We start from the raw sequence: 22,144 nt of genomic DNA on the forward strand, positions 1-22,144 counted from the left end.
ACCTTTAGCTTAAACTTATCCTGCTAGTTTATAGTCCGTTCGCATCTTCTCTGTTCCCAGGGGAAAAGGAATCACCCTTGTGGCCATTTGCACCAAATGCCCAGAAGTGCTGGGAAGTTGACGACCGGGACCAAGGGCCAGGCTCTGGAGAAAAGTCAGGAAGCATGGAGGCATTTATGGAAAAGTAGATTTGGAACCCTGGTGGTGCAGTGGTTAAGTGCTCGGCTGCTAACCAAAAGGTTGGCAGTTCAAACCCGCCCGTCTGCTCCAGGGGAGAAGGGTGTGGCAGTCTGCTTCCGTAAAGAGTACTGTCTTGGAAACCCTATGAGGCAGTTCTGCTTGGTCCTGTAGGGTCACTGTGAATCAACTTGATGGCGACAGGTTTGCTTTTTTTTTAGTTTTAGATTTGGAAATAGGTTTTTTTTTGTTTGTTTTTTCCCTTCCCTTAGAGCCTGTTTTGCAAAGTGCTGTACTTTTCTGGTCTTGTTTGTAAGCGTCTGTTTCTCTTTAAGCTGCTTTTAGTGGCTTTTGCCAAGGCGTTCTCTTCAGTGTAATAGGAAGTTCCCGCAACCCCATGGAAGTGAGACACCAGAGGATTTTGTTCAGCCTTAAAAACCTGATTTTCGGAGTGTTGTCAGCTCCTTTTCCACTGATTACTTAAACTGCTGGGGGAGGGAGGGAGTTATTAGAGTAACTGGAAAAATGACAGACTTTACCTCTTAGCAGCTTAGGAAGCTCCTGATTTCACAGGTTGCAAAGATACCAAATCCCGGCTGAGCAGCATTAATAAAGTGTTAGTTACGCAGAGAGAGGAGAGCCTTTCCACAGTTAAAGGGAAACTGTTCCTCCTAGTTTTCCCTTTTTAAAAAAAAATTTTTGCTTTCCTTGGCTTTGGGTAAACATTAAATCCCTGTGGGGATAGGTCTTTGGGGTGATGAGTAATAATTCTGTTAAAGGAAGGAGGGAAGATTTACAGGAGCTGCATTCCTCTCTGAACCTCAGAAAAAACTCAAGAAGGACATAGTCTTACTCCTTCGTGTTTTAACACACACATCATATGCATGTGAAGGCTGGACAATGAATAAAGAAGACTGAAGAAGAGTTGACGCCTTTGAATTGTGGTGTTGGCGAAGAATATTGAATGTACCATGGACTTCCAAAAGAACGAACAAATCTGTCTTAGAGTAAGTACAACCAGAATGCTCCTTAGAAGCAAGGATGGCGAGACTGTGTCTTACATACTTTGGACATATTGTCAGGAGGGATCAGTCCCTGGAGAAGGACATCATGCTTGGCAGAGTACAGGGTCAGTGGAAAAGAGGAAGACCCTCAATGAGGTGGATTGACACAGTGGCTGCAACAATGAGCTCAAGCATAACAAGGATTGTAAGGATGGCACAGGACCAGGCAGTGTTTCGTTCTGTTGTGCGTGGGGTGGCTATGAGTCGGAACTGACTCGACAGCACCTAACAACAACCCTCTAAATGTTGGAGCATACTCCTGTATTTCCATCATTTTCCAATAAAACGTTCATATTCCATCAAACACTAATTGTCTGATTGTACTTTTTGAGCACCTGTAGTCCGAGCAGCTGCCACCACACTCTCCTCTTCCTCTGACATTCCTGGCTTTGCACGTCTCTCTCCTGGTTAGTTGTCTGCAGCTTTCAGTGTCCTGCCAGCTCCTCACAGAGAAAAAACAGCCTCAGGACCTCAGAGACCTCTTAGAATACAGTGTTGCTGCCTGTGCTGCGTACGTACAGACATACAGTGTGTGTGTTGGAAACCACTCCTGGAGGAGTAGCAGCCCTGCTGTGTTGTCAGTGAAAACCTGGGGGCAGGACAGGTAGGGGATCAAGAGTGGATGAAGGCCCAGACCCGGTTGACCTGTCTAAGAAGCCACAGGAAGTGGACAGGACCTTTTCTGCCACCCCCGCCCAGCCCTCGCGCACTCACACATGCACGGATTTACGGCCTTTCCTTTGGAACAAAATTTGTCTTATAGGAAATCCCAAGATTGGAAAACTAGGGAGAAATAGAGGCAGAGTCAGCACTGGAACTTTGAAGCATGCAAAATTAATTTTTAAAAATTCTGCCTAGAGCACCTCAAAGGTGCCTGCATGGACCCCGTTTTTCTAAAGTGCCTGCCTCTCAATAGTCTTGTGACAAAAGCAGGGCAGCCACAGTGACGTGGCTAACTCCTCCAGTGGCTGCTGCCAGCTCGCAGATGGCTGCGTTCAGGAAAGTCTCCATAGTGACCAGAGGCAGGAAACACCTGCGCGCCCAGCTTAGCCAGGTCACATCCGGCTCCTGCTGGGAACTCCTGCAGCCTGTGGGAGAAGTGGCGCACATACGTCATTTCAGAGCTGAGTCCAGAATCTGGCCCTCTGTCACCGGATCGACGAATGCCTGCGCCTCTGTCCTGATCCACCCTTGGCTGCCGTCTCCTTAGCCGTCTACCCCACGCAGCAGCCAGAGCTGTGAAAGCCTAAGTCCGGTTAGGTTCTCTGCTGGAAACTTTCCCAGCTCGCTGAGAATAAAATCCCAAGTCCTTCCTGTGCTGTAAGGCCCTCCTCCTCCTCTGCTCCAGCTTCCTCCCACTCCCCTCACCCCCGCCGTGCTGCAGCCACACTGGCCTCCTTGCTGCTGCTGGAACCCATCAAGCGTGCTCCTAACTTAAAGGCTTCATACTTGCTGTTCCATCTACCTGGCTCACTTTTCCCTCAGATAGTACATGACTTGATCCCCTGCTTCTTTTTGGTCTTTGCTCAGATTTCACCTTCACAGAGCTTCCTGACCTATACATAAATAAATAAATAAATAAATAAATAAATAAAATTTTTAAATAGCTGTATATAAATAGCTCCTCTCCTCTGATACTCTCCCCCGTCTTGCTTTATTTTTCTCATACCACCATACCTATTACAACCTGACATCTATCTCTTTTTATTTTCTGAGTCTCTACTGTAATGTAACCAAACGAAACCTATTGCCGTTGAGTCTATTCTGACTCATAGCAACCCTACAGGACAGAGTAGAACTGCCTCATAGAGTTTCCAAGGACCGCCTGGTGGATTTGAACTGCTGATCTTTTGGTTAGCAGCTGTAACACTTAACCATTATGCCTCCAGGATTTCGGTAAGGTAACAGCGGGGACTTTTTTGTTTTTCATTGTTGTATAACTGGCTCATACCAAAAAAAGAACCCCACTGCTGTCGAGTTAATTCTGACTCATATCAGCCCTATAGGACAGAGTAGAACTGCCCCATAGGGTTTCCAAGGCTATAAATCTTTGTGGAAGCAGATTGTCACATCTTTCTCGGGCAGAGCAGCTGGTGGGTTTGATCCACCGACCTTTCGGTTAACAGCCAGGCACTTAACCACCATGCTACCAGGGCTCCTCTGGCTCATAAAACCGGTTGCTGTCGAGTCAATTCCAACTCATAGTGACCCTATAGGACAGACTAGAACTACCCCATAGGGTTTCCAAGGAGTGCCTAATGGATTCGAACTGCTGACCTTTTGGCTGGCAGCTGTAGCTCTTAACCACTGTGCCACCAGGGTTTCCACTGGCTCATAGTAAGGCTCAGTAATTGTTTGTTGAATGAATGAGTGAGTGGGTGGGTGGAAGGGAGGCGTCCTAAGGCCTAGGAAAGAGGAGCTGCTTACGAGAAGTCTCTCAGCAGCCCCCTTTGCCCTCCACAGCCAGACGCAGCACGTTTACTCCACTGTAGGCATCTCCACTTTCCTTCCTCACTCTGACCTTCCAGAACAAACCACCATGTCACTACTTCGGGGGCCATCTGTTTCATGATCTCAGCTGGCACATACTAGTATATGCTAGATCGAACCATATGAAATTGTCGTTTTTGTGGGTTATAGTGGGTGAATATCAGCAGTTTCTTATGGTTCAGCGTAATAGCTTTTAGTACACCTCGCTCTACCCACCTAGTAATAGTAACTCTCTAGAAATTTTTAGGACTACCACTAATTCCCTCATACTTCCCGTGTGTCAGATAGTGTGCTGAGTGCCTTATTTTCATCATCTCACTTAATCCTCATAGGTATTGTTACTCCCATTTTAGAGATAAGAAAACTGAGATTCAGTAAATGTAATTGTTAACAAGCTAGGCAGTATAACTGCAGAGAACCACCTGAGGAAGAATTGTCATTCAAAGCTTCATAGGAAAACTATAAAGGAATAAAAAATAATAATCTTTGTATTCATAGTCTGGTGTGTGTGTATGTGATGATCTTTATAAAATGTGACTAGTCTACATACACATACTGTCCTGCAACTTAGCGTTTACATAACCATTTCACTGGACTGTCTTTCCTGTTGGGGTGTATAAATCCATCTCTTTGTCTCTCTGCTGCGTAAACCAGAGAGTCCGCTGCGGTGGGGTCGCCTCTGACACATGCCATGTGTCAGAGTAGAACTCTGCTCCACGTGGTTTTCAGTGGCTGGTTTTTTGGAAGTGGGTCACTAGGCTTTCTTCCAAGACAACTCTGGATGGACTAAGCCTCCAACCTTTTAGTTGGCAGCCAGATACATCAACTGTTTGCACCACCCATGGACTTTGTCTGCTTCATAAACTAAACTCGTTGCCTCATGGTGACCCTATAGAACAGAGCAGATCTGCCCCATAGGGTTTCCAGGGAGCAGCTGGTGAATTTGAAATGCCAATCTTTTGGTTAGTAGCTGAGCTCTTAACCACTGTGCCACCAGGGCTCCCGATCTGCTGCATAGTGCTCTAATATTGCCATACTGTAATTCACTTAGCCATCTCCCTCACTACAAGTGGGCATTTGGGTTGTTGCCATTTAAAAATTTTTATCATAATTGCTGAAAGTAACAACTTTGTACATTTATATATTTGGACATATAATGCAATTGGGTTTTTCAGCAAAAGGAGAGATTTGAAAACTCACGCTCATATGTTAAAAGTTGTGAGCAAGCAACTCTGCCACCATGTCCTGTGAACACGAGGCCATCCCAAAGAAGACGACGCTATGAAGACTTAGCATTGGTCTCTAAGTTAACCTTGGGGCTTCACACACAGCTTAGTTAAGCCAAGCGAGGCTTGGAACGAGAACGTCCTGCCTGGGAGTATTACGTGCTTGCAGTTCGCCCACGTGACGAAGGAAGGAGTGTTATCTCTGTCATACTAGCAAATCACATTCCCGGTTTTTCTGTTCTCACTGTTTTCCAGTATCTGTATCACTGCTGCTGGCATAAGTTTTCCGTAATACCATATCCTCATATATTTTAATTATATTTTAATTGTAGCCATATTTGTAATGGTGAAAAACCATTATCAGTGAAATACTATCAATAAAAAAAAAAAAATAGTGAATATAAATAGTGAAAAACTATGAACAGTGACAAATAGTCTAATAATCCAGTTATTTGAGGACTGGTTACATAAATCATATATTGGTTCTGTAGAACATCACACAACTATCGCAAACAGCATTTTTGAAAAATATTTCATGACATGGGAAAATTCTCCTGATAAATTGTTCAGTGGGGGAAAGTCAGGATACATTGTGATCTCCATCTAGGTAAAACAGAAAACCCCGGCTCTGTCAGGACGCATTTCTCCCAGCTCCCAGGGGCCTGGATGTGGGAAGGTTACCTGTTGCCATCAAGTCAATTCCAACTCCTGGTGACCCCTATAGGGCAGAGTGGAACTGCCCCATAGGGTTTCCAAGGAGCAGCTTGTAGATTCGAACTGCCAACCTTTTGGTTAGCAGCTGTAACTCTTAACCACTACACCACCAGGGCAAAACGCTGGACCCTACAGCTGTAGATTTCCTTAACAGGGAAAACTGCTGGGTCACCCTCCCTGGTAGTTTCAGGAGTTGGGTGTGAGTGAGGAGAAGAAAATAGGTTTTGAAACCCTGGCAGCTCAATTTCTGGGGAGAGAAATGGTGAGGGGCTCACCGTCAGCTGCCTCAGCTCCAGAAGGATTTCAGGGCTGAGGTGAAAAGAAGCTAACTGTAAAAACAGCTTGGGGGCGGCATCTGACCTCCTTCCACCCCATGAGGGGGAAGGAGAGCCAAGATCAACAGCACAAGACTGACTCCCCTGAGGTGAAGGCCATTCGAGCTCGAGCCACTTCTCTCTGCCGTCTTTACCGATTCTGACACTGACTGTTCCTCGCACAGCACTCACTACTTCTCTGCTGGGTTCGATAATTCATTGCGTTGGCCGCACAGAACTCACAGACCATACTCACGATTATGAAATTTATTAGGGAAATAACAGTTACAGTCCAGGCTCAGGAACATTCCGGATACAGGTTCTTCCATCAGGACAGCCTCTTCCCCACTGTGCTCGTAGGCACGCCTCTCCTGGCTGTAGACCTCTCCCCAAAGGCACTCAGTTTTCTTGCTCCATGTGCTGGGAAGCCCACCAAGCTGTCTCCTGCTGCCGGGTCTCTCCTGCGACTGCTTCTCGACGTCTTCAGGGTTACAGCTCTCTCTCTTTTGTTTGTCTGTCTTGTCTCCTGCTTCCAGGAGCTTCTCAGCACAGGGAGAAGCTGGGTCCAAAGTATGCGCTCTCGGTTCCTGGCTGTTCTTTCTTGGTGGTGGTAGGATCCTCCTCTCTGCTTTGGAATTGGTAGGCCACAATTACCCTATCACACAGTCCCACCCAGTCACCTGGGTGGGAGTTACAAGACCATGGCTAGAAGGGCCATACACAAAAGTAAGTAATCTACTGCAACTGACGATGTCAGGATGTGCGCCTCACCCAGAAGCTGCAGGCGGGGGACTGATAACCCTGCAGCTGTGACAAGGGTTCATCTTCTCCAGGGTGTAGGTGGGAGCCTGGGTGATGTAGCTGTGGGCCAGAATGACAGTTGTCATCTGAAAAATGGCAAAGGAAAAACTTCAGGGCCAGACCTAGATGAAGTATGATTTCAAAAACTAGAAGACAGCTCGTCCCAGACTGTCTCAACCACATCTTCTGTGTTACTTCATTTTCATGGGTCAGCCTTTCCTTCCACAGTTAGAAGTAAAAGACTTAATATTCAGAAAAAGGTTAAGAAATTTAATAAAAATGCTATGTTCTGTTGAAGCTCAAGTGACTAATAATAGATTCTTTCTCATTTTAATACGAGCAAGAACTTAGAAATAGGAAGTTAGAAAGCTAGAGGGAGGCTCCAGTACTGAGTCCTCAGTTGATGGCTTTCCTTATTTTTTTTTAACTGAAATACGATTCACAGACCATAAAATTCACCATTTTTACAATATGCAATAAAATATGCAAAAGCCAGAACCTGTGTAAAGTGGAAACCTGTCAGAGAAGGAAAACGTAAATATTTTCCACTAAAGTGATGACTGTATCCTGTCAAAGACGGGAAACTTGTGAAACCTGGAAAAACAAGGCAGTCTCGTCGAGTTCTGGCTCTCACAGGTTTCACTGTACAGTTCAGTGGTTTCTGGTGCTCACAGAGCCGTGCAGCTATTACCACTGTCCAATTCTAGAACGTCTCATCACCACCGCAAGAAACCGGGTACCCATCAGTAGTCACACCCCATCCCTGTCCCCCTGAGCCCTGGCACCCCTAATCTGCTTTCTGCCTACAGATTTGCCTGTTCTGGACATTTTGTATAAAAGCAACATGCCCCTCTGTGTCAGCTTCTTTCACATAGCAGACGCCTTCAGGGTTCATCCAAGTTGTAGTGTCTGTCAGTGCTTCGTTCCTGTTTGTGGCTGAATAGTATTCCGCTGTGTGGGTTACCACGTTTTGTTCATCCGTTCGTCAGCTGAGGGACATCTGGATGGTTTCCACTTTTTGGCTGTAATGGATAATGCTGCTTTGAAGATCCATGTACTGGGTTTTGTGTGAAGATGTTTTCAGTTCTTTCTGGTAACCCTCCGTTTAACTTTTTGAAGAACTGCCAAACTGTTTTTCACAACGAATGAACCATTTTATACTCCCACCAGCAATGTATGAAGGTTTCATTTTCTCCACATCCTGGACAGCGCCTGTTTTTGTCTTCTTCATTGTAGCCATCCTGGTAGGTGGGCAGTGCAGTGGTATCTCATTGTGATTTGGATTTGTAGTTGCTTTTTTTAGTGTCTAGGGTCGCTATGAGTCAGAATCGACTCGACAGCACTGGGTGGTTTGGGTTAGCGTCTAATCGCTGTGGGTCAGAATTGACTTGACAGCAACGGGCTTTTTAATGCCTAATGGCTGTAGGGTTGCTAGGAGCCAGAATCAACTCCATGGTAGTGGGTTTGGGTTTTAATGGCTAATGAAAGGAGCCCTGGTGGCGCAATGGTTACGAGCTGGGCTACTAACCGAAAGGTGGAGGTTTGAACCCACCAGCCGCTCCGTGGGAGCAAAGACTTGGTGATCTGCTCCTGTAAAGATGACAGCCTAGGAAGCTCTGTGGGCCAGTTCCGCTCTGTCCTGTAGGGCCCTAGGAGTCAGAATTGACTCAGCACACAGCCATAATGGCTGATGACGCTGAGCATCTTTTCCTGTGCTTTTGGCCATTTGTAGTTCTTCTTTGGAAAAATCGCAGTTCAAATATTTTGCCCATTTTGAATGGGACTGTGTTTTTGTTGCTGAGTCCTTATTCAAGAGGACATAGAAGAGGGGGCAGTGGGCTAAGCAGCAGTGAGAGTGAGTGAGTAAGGAGAGCTTTAGGTTAGATGGCAATTTCTGGTGTGGTTTCCCAGCCGAGGCTGGGGACACATGGGAGAGCAGACCGTCGAGCCGTGCTTTTAAAGGATAGAGGAGAGAGTGTCCCCATATGGGGTAAGTGGGGGACTTTCTCAGCAGGGAAGCTGTGTTCTAAAGGATTCCTCCTCAGACTCAGGCTCAGGGAAACCTAGTCACAGAGGTTTCGGTGATGGCAGGTTTTTGGTGTGTTTTTGTTTTTTAAAGAAACATTTGCTTAAGCACTGGGCATCAGGAGGTCCATATGGCTCTGCCTTAGTGAAATGGGGGCTGGGCAGGCGCTCCCCTTTGATTTATTGTGACTGAACATTTAAGTGTGAAGCTCCCTTCGCTTGCTGAATGGCCAGGACTTCCCTCCCTCCGCACCGCCTCTGGGCCAGCAAAAGCCAGGTACCTGGAGGGACTCCCAGGAGAGGGGTGCCTTAGAGTAACTTTCCTCTGTGTCCTTCTCGTAACAGGGAGATGACATTTCTGACCAGATGACATCCGAGGAGCCTTCCAGCTCCAAGATATTAGGAGACTAAGACTTTCAGGCGTGGGACTGCCGAGCTGGCCGGGCCTCCTGACACAATGTCAGGTAGAAGGGGATGGTGTCGGGGTCCCAGACACTGGGTGAGAGGGTGGGGCAGGGGAGGCTCTTACCCAGGAGGACCCACCAAGTGGATGGAACCTGCTGGTGTGATACCTTTGCTGGTCGAATAGACCATCCAGGTAAAAGAGGTGGAGAAAAAGGAGGAAAGCTTGGCTGCCTGGGGAGAACTACTGAAACATCTTTCCCAGCCCGGCGCTTCTGTATTTCTGAATCTCTGCCCTCTTCCTCCCTCCGGCAAATCCTTACTCTTAAATGACGGAAAAGGCAAGAAGATGAAGTTTGGTTGTTTTGTAGTGTGCCCCTTTTTCTCTTCCTTTCCCCACAAAGTTCGTGTCTGGGAGGTTCCTGCCCATCCTGCTTCCATGGTTCAGTCCTTCAGTGCTGCAGCTGGGGCGGGAGGGAGTCTTCGGACTTGAATTTCACCTGTGGATGCTCCACATTTTCTTGATCGTTCTCCTGTGCCTGCTCTTCTTGGATTCTAGGAAGCCACACACCTTCTGCTGGTGGCCCCTTCTCAGCCCTGACCCCGAGCATATGGCCCCAGGAGATCCTGGCCAGGTGTGCGCAGGTAGGGCAGTTCACCCGCCAGGCCCACCAGCCGTGCTGCCAGGCTGTAGCGCTGAAGGGGACCCACCGCCGCAGGTTCCCAGGAGTGGTGGCTCGCTCCACCATTTTCACACAGGGGCAAGGGCCACCCCCAAAGATGGTGTCGTAGCACCAAGTACATAGTGATTCTTAGGGTGAAGGAGTGGCTTGTGGATTGGCACTGCCAGCCTTTTGGTTAGCAGCCAAGCCTTTAACCACTGTGTCACCAGGGCTCCTCAGAGTCCTGAGGTTGGAGGAAAAGTATCATGGTGTGCCAGAATTCCTCAGAGACACTGCCTCCTGAAGGACGGATTACCCAGACTGGGCTGCCCCTAGTGTACCCCAGGACACTACCGCTGCAGACGTAATGAGCCCCATTTCTTTATATACAAAATAAAGGGGACTTTAGCCTTAGTGGAACTTGTATAATTACAATTTATTTTGGAATTTCATAATTGGGAGGAAAATAATTAAACAATTCCAAAAAAGATTTGAGCTACGGTTGGCACCCTGATGACAGCACATCATTAAGTCCCGTCCTCCGCCAGGCTCGCCGGGCCGTCCCACCCTCCGCCAGGCTCCGCGGGCCGTCCCACCCTCCGCCAGGCTCGCCGGGCCGTGTGCTCCCATGTCAGGATTGTATTAGCACATTAAGTGACTACACTCATCTGTAAACATGTATGTCCCTGTATTCCGGGCACTCTGCAGAAAGCGTGTCCCCTACCTTGGTCTAGGAGGCAAAGGCTAGGAGAGCTCAGAGGAGGTAGCAGCGCCTGTAGCTGAGGGACAACCACAGAAGGCTTTATGGAAGGGGGGGTGTGCCTTAGAGCCTTGGAGGTGGGTGCTGTGTCCCCGAACCTGTACCGTGTGCAGCCCTAGCATGGGCCCAGACGGGGAACAGACCATTCTCCCTAATCCTGGTTCTAGAAGGAAGACTCAGTGGAGCAGCCAGAGTTCTGCTACGATGAGTTTGGCTTCCGCGTGGACAAGGAAGGTAAGGTGGGCTGTCCTTGGAGAAGACTCTGGTGCCAGTGACTCTCGTCCCCAGGGTGTGATCCCTGGACCGTATCTGAGGAAGAGACCTCTGACAGCTTTGAGAGAAGCTTTATTGATCTTTTCTGATAGAGTAATGATGTTCATGGTGGAGAAGCTGAAAAATAACAGCAAAGAATAAAGATGAAAACAGGATTAACCCATAATCCCAGAACCCGGAAATGACTGCTGCAACCTGGCTGGCTGAGTGTGGGCGGGTGTACCTGTGTGTTATACCCACAACCTGGAAGTGACTGCTGCAACCTGGCTGGCTGGGTCTGTGTGTATGTGTGTGAGTGTGACTATTATACCCACAACCTGGAAATGACTGCTGCAACCTGGCTTTGTGTGTGTGTGTGTGTCTGTTATACCCCACAACCTGGAAATGACTGCAACAATATGGCTATGTGTGTGTCTGTTATACCCACAACCTGGAAATGACTGCTGGCAGTCTGGCTGGGGGTGTGTGTGTGTATGTGTCTATTATACCTACAACCCAGAAATGACTGCCACAATCTGGTGCTCTTTGTGTGTGTGTGTGTCATACCCACAACCCGGAAATGGCTGCCTGCAATCTGACTGTGTGTGTGTGTCTGTCTGTCTGTCTGTTATACCCACAACCCGGAAATGGCTGCTGGCAACCTGGCTGTGTGTGTGTCTCTCTCTCTCTGTTATACCCACAATCCAGAAATGACTGCTGCAGTCTGACTCTGTGTGTGCGTGTCTGTTATACCCACAACCCAGAAATGACTGCCACAGTCTGACTGCGTGTGTGTCTGTCTGTCTGTTATACCCACAACCCGGAAGTGACTGCTGCGGTCTAGCTGGGTGTGTGTGTGTTATACCCACAACCTGGAAATGACTGCTGCAGTCTGGCTGTGTGTGTGTGTCTATTATACCCACAACCCGGAAATAACTGCTGGCAATCTGGCTCTGTGTGTGTGTGTGTGTGTGTGTGTGTGTGTGTGTGTGTGTGTGTGTGTGTGTGTGTGTGTGTGTGTGTGTGTCATACCCACAACCTGGAAATGACTGCTGGCAACCTGGCTGTGTCTGTCTGTCTGTTATACCCACAACCTGGAAATAACTGCTGGCAGTCTGGCTCTGTGTGTGTGTGTCTATCATACGCACAACCTGGAAATAACTGCAGGCAACTTGGCCGTGTCTGTCTGTCTGTTATACCCACAACTCGGAAATAACTGCAGGCAACCTGGCTGTGTCTGTCTGTCTGTTATACCCACAACCCGGAAATAACTGCTGGCAGTCTGGCTGTGTGTGTGTGTCTGTGTCTGTGTCTGTGTCTGTGATACCCACAACCTGGAAATAACTGCAGGCAACCTGGCCGTGTCTGTCTGTCTGTTATACCCACAACTCGGAAATAACTGCAGGCAACCTGGCTGTGTCTGTCTGTCTGTTATACCCACAACCCGGAAATAACTGCTGGCAGTCTGGCTGTGTGTGTGTGTCTGTGTCTGTGATACCCACAACCTGGAAATGACTGCTGGCAACCTGGCTGTGTGTGTGTGTCTGTGATACCCACAACCTGGAAATGACTGCTGGCAACCTGGCTGTGTGTGTCTGTTATACCCACAACCCAGAAATAACTGCCCACAATCTGGCTGCATGTGTGTGTGTGTGTATTATACCCACAACCTGGAAATAACTGCTGACAATCTGGCTGTGTGTGTGTGTATGTCATACCCACAACCCGGAAATAACTGCCGACAGTGTGGCTGTGTATGTGTGTGAGTGTGCGTGTGTGTGTCTCTATTATACATACTTTTCATAACTAAGATTATATCATTTCCACATTTTTATAGTGCTCTTATTTTTTTTTTTTTATATCACCGTTACACCATGCTCATTTTCCCACGTTGGCTGAGATCCCTTTAGGATATACAACTTTAATGGCTTTCACTGGCTGCATAATATCCCATGATAGTGGATTTATTGTATGGCTTTATAGCCAGTTTCCTGTAAGTGGACCTCTGGGCCATTTCCATTGTTTTCTACCATAAATAGACCTTTTGGTGCCCACGTGGCCTACTGGGAAGCGTCTGCCGGAACCCAGGGTAGCCTGTCACCAGGATATAATCAGGACAAGAGCATGTTAATTGGCTGAAACCAGTCACCTTCTGGTCCCTCATATTTCCAGTTCTGACATAAGCTGTCCTTGTTCTTCTAGTTTGCGAGCAGATATTTGGAGGTTATAAGCTAGGGTTGAGAGGGACCCAGGGAACTTTCTAGCATGATTGTGTGTCGTGATGGAGACAAGGGTTATACATTTGTTTATTGACGCTTATCAAGGTGTACATTTAAAATGTGTGCATTTTATGATTTGCAGACTCATTGACATTTAAACAAGGTTTGGCGTTAGGCCGAATGAGGATGAGGTTTGGTGTGAGGCGAATCCGCACAGAGATGGCTGAGTTGCACAGGAGAGCCTTGTCCTGGTTCATTCCACAGCTAATGGAAGTTAGCCGTGGGCTGCGCACTGTTCGCTGCTCCATCCCCAGGGCCTCAGGCAAAAGAGAAGGCAGCCTTGGCCCTGTGGAGTTCCCATTGTGGAAGCGGAGACACATCTATTAAAATATGGTGGGGGAAAGAAGAGCTATGAAAAGAATTGGGATAGAGAAGAGGGGAGGTAGGATTTTATATCGGGGTCAAAGAAAGCTCTCCAAGAAGGAGCCATTTGAACAGAGACAGGAAGGAAGGAAGCAAGGGGTGGGGTGGGGGGGTGGTGGTGGTGAGCAAGTCTGGGGGAGGGGAATACTCAGTGCAAAGGCCCTGTGGTGGAAGTGGGTGTGGTGGGGAATAGCAAGAAGGACATGTCACTGGAGTGGAGGGAGCCGAGGACGGAGCAGGAAGTGAGGACAGGGAGGAGGATTCATGGCACCTCGTAAGCCCTTGGCTTTGGTCTGAGTGAGAGCGTCCTGAGCAGTGATGCGATCTGGCTGACTTTTTAGAAGGGCCGCCCTGACTGTGGAGAGCAGCCTTCAGTGGGGCTGAGGTGGGAACGGCCAGGCTACTGTGGTGACCCAGATGACAGATGATGGCTTGGATGAGGGGAGGTGACACCAAGTGGCCAGAGGTTCTGCAAGACAAGACAGCAGGGTTTACTGTGTGAGTGAAGTAAGAGCCACAGCTGATGCCACGCTTCGGGCTTGAGCAGCTGGAGAGTGAGGTGGTGGTGGCGGGAGTGGGGAGGTTCTCTTGCAACAGGGGTAGTGTGGGGAGAGATGGAGGGGTTCAGTGTGCAGGTAGGAGCCTTCACGGGGTGCACCGGAGCCGTCAGGTAAGTGCGGAAAGGTGAGTCTGGCCTTGGGGGAGGGTCTGGGCTGCGGTTGTAACACCCAAGCCCTGTGAGGCCAGATGCCGGCTGCCTTGGAGGATGTCAGCCTGCACTTGGTTCCGGCGTCACTCCCGCCCTCCTGGCCTTCCCACAGACGCCGACCCCAGCTCCAGCAGGCTCCCGGGTTCCTCACTAGTAGAGGAGCCTCAGCAGACACTGAAGTGGCAGGCCCACCTGGAGTTCACCCATAACCATGACGTGGGGGACCTCACCTGGGACAAGATCGCCATCTCCCTGCCCCGCTCAGAGAAGCTGCGCTCCCTGGTGCTGGCTGGCATCCCCCACAGCATGAGGCCCCAGGTGGGGTGGCCGTGGAGCTGGAGTGGGTGGGAGGCGTCCCGGGCTCAGGGTCACAGGAGAGCTGAGTGCTGGCCCCTCCCCAGCTGTGGATGCGGCTCTCGGGGGCCCTGCAGAAGAAGCACAACTCAGAGCTGTCGTACCGCGAGACTGTGAAGAACAGCTCCAACGACGAGACCATTGCTGCCAAGCAGGTGAGGCCAGGACTGTTCTCAGATCAGTTCGGAAGTGCGGCCAGCAGCGGGGGCTGGCCTGCTGGGTTCCTGGGTGCTCACTCCTGGGTCTCGTGGCCCCTCCATGGTAGGGGGGGAGGGGAGAGTACCTCAGGGTGCTAGCTACCTGAGCGGCCCTTTCACCCACACACACCTGTGTGTGGAGGAAGCCGGATCCTGCCTGGGTCCTCCGTAGACCACAGGGAGAATGGTCTCAGAGGCCACCAGTGCTGTGGAAGGATGTGGAGGAGACTGGGCCCCAAACCTGGGTGTACATGAGGTCAGCTAGGGAGGATTTTAGATACAGATTTCCAGGCCTCATCCAGAGATTCTCATTCAGTATCCTGGTGGTGCAGTGGCTGAGTGCTCAGCTGCTAACTGAAAGGTTGGTGATGTGAGCCCACCAGCTGCGCCACAGGAGAGAGGTGGCAGTCTGCTTCTGTAAGGATTACCACCTTGGAAACCTAGGGGCAGTTCTGCTCTGCCATCTAGGTCCTCTGCGACTCAGCGGCACCCAGCAACATCAGCAACGAGGTCAGGCCTGAGGCCCAGGAATCTGTATTTTTAAGTTCCCTGGGCCTATGTGGTGGACGGGCCACACACTAGCTGAGATGGAATCCTGAAGGGAGGAGGGTAACGAGCATGGGAAATTCCCCGCCCCCCCCCCCCCCCGCCACAGCCACCACCACCCGAGAGAGACACCTGTGGGGGTTTTACCTCCCTCATAGGTGTCTCAGGGCGGCAGTAGAGTCCAGAGGGTGTCGGGGACCCTTTCTCAGGCCTGCCGCCAGGTCTCACAGGTCTGTGGGGTGGGTGTGGTGTGGGTGCCCAACAGATCGAGAAGGACCTGCTCCGCACCATGCCGGGCAACGCCTGCTTCGCCAACGTGAGCAGCATCGGGGTGCCACGTCTGCGCAGGATCCTCCGGGCCCTGGCCTGGCTCTACCCCGACATTGGCTACTGCCAGGGCACAGGCATGGTGAGCATGGCCAGGCGGTACAGCTAGCCGGGTAGGCGGCACAGGTGTGGTGAGCACAGCCAGGAGGTGCAGCCAGGCAGGCAGGGGGCACAGGTGTGGTGAGCACGGCCAGGGGGTGCAGCCAGCCAGGTGGGAGGCGTGGGCGTGGTGAGCATGACCAGGAGCTGCAGCCAGACAGGCGGAGGGCACAGGTGTGGTGAGCACGGCCAGCAGGTGCAGCCAGCCAGGCAGGGGACACAGGCGTGGTGAGCATGACCAGGGGCTGCAGCCAGGCAGGCGGCTGGGCGGGGGGGGGGGGGGGGAGGGTGTTCCTCAGATGTCACCCTCAGGGCAAGGATTGGGGGATGGGTTGGGCTGGGAGGCCGGGGCTGCTGCAGATGGTCAGTCTAGCAGGGTGAGCACCGGGGCTGAGGTCCAGCCAGGGCTCCTCTGGGCAAGCAGAGAGCAGAGGATGGCTGCATGTTTGCCCAGAGAGGCCGTCCTTTTCCCAGTCATCTCGGGGGTTGAGCTTTCTAATTTGAATGAAGACATGGTTAGAGGCCCCGTCCTTCCCGTCCCTGGCAAGGTGGCCGCCTGTCTCCTCCTGTTCCTGGAGGAGGAGGACGCCTTCTGGATGATGTGTGCCATCGTCGAGGACCTGCTGCCTGCCTCCTACTTCAGCACCACCCTTCTGGGCGTGCAGACGGACCAGCGCGTCCTGCGCCACCTCATCGTCCAGTACCTGCCTCGGCTGGACAAGCTGCTCCAGGAACATGACATCGGTACGGGGACTGTTCCACCCTTTTTTCAGGGGCCGAGGGCCTGGAGAGTGGTTCAGATCCTGAAGACCTGGGGCCTGGATAGTCAGCCGAGGACGAGGCCCTCGTGACTGCTGGCTGGGTGCCACACAGCCATGAGTGCTCTGCACTGCCATTTTCTTCTCTGACATTCCCTGACACTCTGTCCTTCTCTCCTCTCTGAGCAGACAAGGCCTTTTGCTACTATGGGGTCGAGGGCCTGGGCACGCCCTTCTCTCCGGCTGTCCCTTGTCCCAGCCTGGGTGCAGTTGTATCCAGAGCTGTCCCTGGTCCCATCCGGGTGCAGTTGTTTCCACAGAGCTGTCCCTGATCCCAGCTGGGGGCGGTTGTGCCCACAGAACTGTCCCTGATCCCGGCTGGGGGCGGTTGTGTCCACAGAGCTGTCCCTGGTCCCGGCTGGGGGTGGTTGTGTCCACAGAGCTGTCCCTGATCCCGGCTGGGGGCGGTTGTGTCCACAGAGCTGTCCCTGATCACGCTGCACTGGTTCCTCACGGCGTTCGCCAGCGTGGTGCCCCTGAAGCTGCTGCTGCGCATCTGGGACCTGTTTTTCTACGAGGGTTCCCTGGTGCTGTTCCAGACTGCACTGGGCATGCTGCACCTCAAGGTGCCCGGGCCAGGCCCTGCGGGTCAGAGTCACTGTCTGCTGCCCCTCCTGGGTGGATGCAGTAGGGTCCCACCCCCGAGCCCCAGTGGTGGTTGGCAGAGGAGCCCTGCCCTCCTTCCCCACACACCTCTGCCCCAGCCAGGCTTCAGCGCGGTGCGGTCCCAGGCCCCTGGCGGCAGGACCACAGGAATGGGTCTCTGAGGATGGTCAGTGGGGCCACGGGGGGTCTGAGGCCTGGCAGTGACAGTCCCTCATCCGTCCTCGCCTGGCCTAGGAGGAGGAGCTGATCCAGTCCGAGAACTCAGCCTCCATTTTCAACACGCTGTCAGATATTCCATCACAGATAGAAGATGCAGAGCTGCTGCTGGGGGTGGCCATGCGGCTGGCAGGCTCCCTGACGGACGTGGCTGTGGAGACCCAGCGCCGCAAGCACCTGGCCTACCTCATTGCAGACCAGGGCCAGCTCCTGGCGACCAGCACTACCACCCATCTCTCTCAGGTGGGCCATGAGGGAGGAGGCCCCCACGGCCATCACGAGAAGCCCCATGTGAGAGGCTGCAGGAGCTGACTGCCCATTCCCCACCCTGCCACCCCGCTCCACCCTGCTCAGCACCTTAGGCCTTGCAGGGCCCAGTCGGACCACACTGGGCTGCAGGCCTGGTCCTCCTGGGGCTCTATGCACTGGGTGCCCCAGCCGGCATGGTGGGACATGACACAGCTCTGAGCTGACTACGTTCCTTGACCCTCAGACCCTGCCTGGTGGCGCCTGGGAAGCAGCCATGAGGCAGCACAGTGAATGCTGACTCAAGGCCGCCATGTGGGGGGCACCATAGCTGTTGGCTTCTTCCGGGCTGAGGCGCCCTCAGCTCAACTGGCGCCAGGCACCCAGGGCTCCGCTGAGCTGCTCTCCCTGCCCGCAGGTGGTTCGACGCAGGGCCCAGCGGAGGAAGTCCGGCATCACCTCCTTGCTCTTTGGTGAGGACATGCTGCTGACGGGGCGGGGTGCAGGCCCAGGTGTGAGCTGTCATCCCACACTCCAGGGTGGGCAGCTCAGAGGGCAGGGAATGTGTGGAAGGAGGGTCCATGGTCGCTACAGCCCTACTGCCCCCCAGGGGAGGATGACCTGGAGGCGCTCAAAGCAAAGAACATCAAGCAGACGGAGCTGGTGGCCGACCTCCGGGAAGCCATCTTGCGCGTGGCCCGCCATTTCCAGTGCACAGACCCCAAGAACTGTAGTGTGGTGAGTAGCAGGCGCCTGTCCACTCCCCCAGTGAGTCTTGTGCTCCCCAGCCCTTAGGTGATCTCCAAGCCCGTGGGCTTTCCTGCCCAGCCCCACTCTGGGGGCCAAAGTCCAGGCTGGCGGGCCTTTCTGTCCCCACCCCTGCCTTGGTCCTGCTTGGCAGGAGCTGGCCCCGGACTACAGCACGGAGAGCCACCAGCGGGACCATGAGAACTACGTGGCATGTTCACGCAGCCACAGGCGCCGTGCCAAGGCCCTGCTGGACTTTGAGCGACACGACGATGACGAGCTGGGCTTCCGAAAGAATGACATCATCACAGTACGTGGGGACGTGGTTCGGGAACTGTCCCCCACCCGACAGGCTGCCCTGCTGCAGCCCCGGAGCAGCCGTGGAGCTGGCGGTTGGGAGCAGGCGTCAGCTCTGCCACCTGCCATGCCCTCCCCAACCTTTGCCTGCCTGCCAAGAGCTTCTGGCAAACGGGTATCTGGGCCGGCAGAGCTGTGAGAGGGAATCAGACTGTGTGTGAGAGGTGCCGGCCTGGAGGAAACAAAGCTCTGGGCCATTGTCCCCGCCCCCGCAGATCATTTCCCAGAAGGATGAGCACTGCTGGGTGGGGGAGCTGAATGGCCTGCGAGGTGAGTGTGGCTGCCCCAGAGGTTCAAGGGCAGGGGGATAGCTGCACGGTGGACTGGGAGTCCTGGTGTCCACCGACAGGCGTGGCAGGAGGTGTGGTGGGAGCGTGGTGGGGAGGGGAAGGAGCGTGGTCTCTGCTGTGTCCCTGTCCTTCCTTGCTGTGAGCCACTGCCTACTGGAGACCCAGCCCGCGCCCCCTGGCCTCAGCAGGAGTCAGGCCCTCCGGCCCAGTCGGCCTGCGGGGACCACACGTCTCTGCCCCTCAGCACTGATGGTGCAGTGGGGCTGGAGGTCAGTACAGCTCTTCACAGGGCCTGCTTCTCCCACAGGCTGGTTTCCAGCCAAGTTTGTGGAAGTCCTGGATGAGCGGAGCAAAGAGGTAAGGGGCCATGCCGACCCGGGGGGCTGCACCTGCCTGGACCCTCCTAGCAGGGACATGTGCCGAGAGAATGGCGGGGGGCTGGACTTCTGAGACCCACTCCCCCCTAGTACTCCATTGCGGGGGACGACTCTGTGACTGAAGGCATCACGGACCTTGTTCGAGGGACCCTCTGCCCGGCCCTCAAGGCCTTGTTTGAACACGGGCTGAAGAAGCCGTCCCTGCTGGGTGGCGCCTGCCACCCCTGGCTGTTTATTGAGGAGGTAGGCCAGGGCTGGGTCCCGTACCCCTGTCCCTTTTCCCAGGGCTCCTGCACCAGCCTGTGGTGTCCCTGCGGCTCCTTTCTCAGGTTCTTGTCACCCCGGGCCCTGCGGAGCTGGTGGGAGGGGACATCGTGGGTGGCCATGCCTGCTCAGTCGGGCACACCTGCCCACCCCTGATGTGCAGCCCATCCCCACAGGCAGCGGGCCGGGAGGTGGAGAGAGACTTCGACTCGGTGTACTCCCGCCTGGTGCTCTGTAAGACGTACAGGTCCGCTGCGCGCTGGCCCGGGGTTGGGGGGAGGTGGGGCCCAGCCAGCGGGGCAGCACTGGGAGCTGTGGTCCCTTCCTGCCTCAGGTTGGACGAAGATGGCAAAGTCCTGACCCCAGAGGAGCTGCTCTACCGGGTAAGGGGGCTGTAGGTGGGGCCTCCCTGGGCAGGTGGGGCTTTCCTGGGCAGGGGGGACAGCTGAGTGACAGCCGGCACCCCCAGGCCGTGCAGTCAGTGAACGTGACCCACGACGCAGCACATGCACAGATGGACGTGAAGCTTCGCTCCCTCATCTGCGTGGGGCTCAAGTGAGTGCGCCACCAGCCCCGGGCCAGCGAGAGCGCCAGTGCTGTGTCACCAGCCCCTGGGGAGAGTGGCCCCTGGGGGAGCAGGGCAGCACACTGAGTCCCGACAGGGCAGGCACTGGAGGGGGATGCAGAGTGGTGTCGGCCAGATGCCGGGGGTCCCCCCAGGGCAGGGCCAGGCATTGCTTTGAGGCCAGGGAAGGCCCTGGGGTTAGGGAAGCCCGTGTTGTCACAAGCTGACCAGTGAAGGTGTCCCCGGAAGTGAAGCTGTTAAACCACCAGGGCAGGGCACGGAGCTGCCTGGGTCGGGCCAGGCATTGTGAGGTGGGACCTGTGTGCGGAGGGGAGGCCCTGGCTGCTTTAATGCAGCAGTTTCCTAGGAGAGCAGCTTGGCACAGGCTGGATGACTGCAGCACTGGGGCGTGAGCATCAGATGCGGACAGAGAGGAGGCACTGCCCTGAGTCCAGGGCGGGGATGGGGCCAGGACAGTGGCTGAGGGGCCTGTGCCCTCTGACAGAGGCCTTGGGCGCATCTTGTCGCAGAGGCTGAGGGGGTGAGCTGTGCAGGGCTGTGGGCTGCGAGCAGGAGCCCGGGGTGGGGTCACAGGAGACTGTGAGGGTGATCACCTTCTCCCGCAGAGACTTGGCAGAGAGTGAAGGCTGGGCCCCCAGGAGGAGGCCCCAGTGTCGAGAAAGGGGCAGGGCGGGCCTGGCTGGAGTGAGGCCTGGGATGGGGGTGCCAAGGGGCTGGCCCAGGCCGGCAGGGGAGGGAGAGCCCTCACAGCCCTTACAGCAGACCTAAAGGACTAAGATGCCGGCCTTCCCATGGAGGGCAGCCAGGGCTGCTGCGGGGTCCAGGAGCAGCCCCCCTCATGCCCTGTCCCCAGTGAGCAGGTCCTGCACCTGTGGCTGGAGGTGCTCTGCTCCAGCCTGCCCACCGTGGAGAAGTGGTACCAGCCCTGGTCCTTCCTGCGCAGCCCTGGCTGGGTCCAGATCAAGTGTGAACTCCGGTGAGGCCTGGCCCATGCCCTGGTGGGGAGTGGCCCTGGAGTTAGGGGACAGGGAGGGTGGGTCGAGCCGACCTGAGGGCTGGGAGTCCCTCACCTCCACCTTCCTTGTCTCCAGCGTCCTCTGCTGCTTTGCCTTCAGCCTCTCCCAGGACTGGGAACTTCCTGCGAAGAGAGAGGTGGGTGGTCTTGGCGAGTCCTTTCCTGAGGGGCTCTAGTGGGCAGGGCGTCTGTGTTGACCACTGGGCAGGTGGGCTCCTGGGGCGACTGAGGCAGGGCCCCACCCTGGGCTTCCCTGCTCTGTGCTCCCCGAGGCTGGTGAGTGAGGGGCCATCCTTGTGTGCAGGAGGAGAAGAAACCCCTGAAGGAGGGTGTTCAGGACATGCTGGTGAAGCACCACCTTTTCAGCTGGGACATAGACGGATGACAATCTTCCTCTGGGGGCCCTGCCAGGCCCAGGCCTCCCCAGCCCACCAGCCACCTAAGCAGGCCCTTCCCCCAAGAAGCTTTGCCCTGGCTAGTCTTGGGCTGCTTTGGGTCTGAGGCTGCCCAGCCGCCCCAAGGTGTGGGGGTAGAGGGAAGGAGACACTTCAGAGCCCCAGCCCTAATCAGGAGAGCGGGCCCATCCCCCGGGCCCCCAGCGCATGGCTGGAGGCAGTGACTGGCGGAGTGTGGCTGATGGGCAGCTGCGAGGCAGGAGCTGATAGGGGTACCTGGCTCGGCCTGTTTCTCCACACCAGGGAGGGCTCTGCTTGGGTCCTTGAGGATACCTGCCAAAGCTTGTGAAGAGGTGGGGCACCACCTATGTTTGGTCAGTCTTTGCTCAGGAAGGGAGTGGGTGGGGCGGAGGCTCCTTGGCCTGTAAATAAACTGTCTTTGAGAAAGGGCCTCCTGGCTTCTATT

At 54.0% G+C, this 22,144-nt stretch overlaps 1 protein-coding gene across 1 annotated transcript; it reads left to right on the forward strand.

The window, feature by feature from the left end:
- Positions 1-9,184: 9,184 nt before the first annotated feature.
- Positions 9,185-22,110, forward strand: SGSM3 (small G protein signaling modulator 3). The gene is made up of 21 exons (XM_049885191.1): positions 9,185-9,275; positions 9,773-9,858; positions 10,803-10,869; positions 14,351-14,556; positions 14,640-14,747; positions 15,601-15,744; positions 16,310-16,505; positions 17,000-17,145; positions 17,420-17,644; positions 18,066-18,120; positions 18,258-18,385; positions 18,549-18,704; positions 18,967-19,021; positions 19,349-19,398; positions 19,509-19,661; positions 19,859-19,929; positions 20,017-20,065; positions 20,152-20,237; positions 21,122-21,244; positions 21,360-21,420; positions 21,588-22,110. Exons 1-21 carry the CDS (start codon positions 9,269-9,271, stop codon positions 21,666-21,668), a joined length of 2,253 nt encoding a protein of 750 aa, XP_049741148.1. The 5' UTR covers positions 9,185-9,268; the 3' UTR covers positions 21,669-22,110.
- Positions 22,111-22,144: the final 34 nt, after the last annotated feature.

Source organism: Elephas maximus, chromosome 4, assembly GCF_024166365.1.
Source record: "Elephas maximus indicus isolate mEleMax1 chromosome 4, mEleMax1 primary haplotype, whole genome shotgun sequence".
Taxonomy (NCBI): domain Eukaryota; kingdom Metazoa; phylum Chordata; class Mammalia; order Proboscidea; family Elephantidae; genus Elephas; species Elephas maximus.

Bases quoted from the DNA above. Each gene is read 5' to 3' on its own strand.
- SGSM3 (XM_049885191.1), top strand. The intron at 18,386-18,548 runs GTGAGTAGCAGG...CCTGCTTGGCAG, and splicing joins ACCCCAAGAACTGTAGTGTG to GAGCTGGCCCCGGACTACAG. The intron at 19,930-20,016 runs GTCCGCTGCGCG...TTCCTGCCTCAG, and splicing joins GTGCTCTGTAAGACGTACAG to GTTGGACGAAGATGGCAAAG.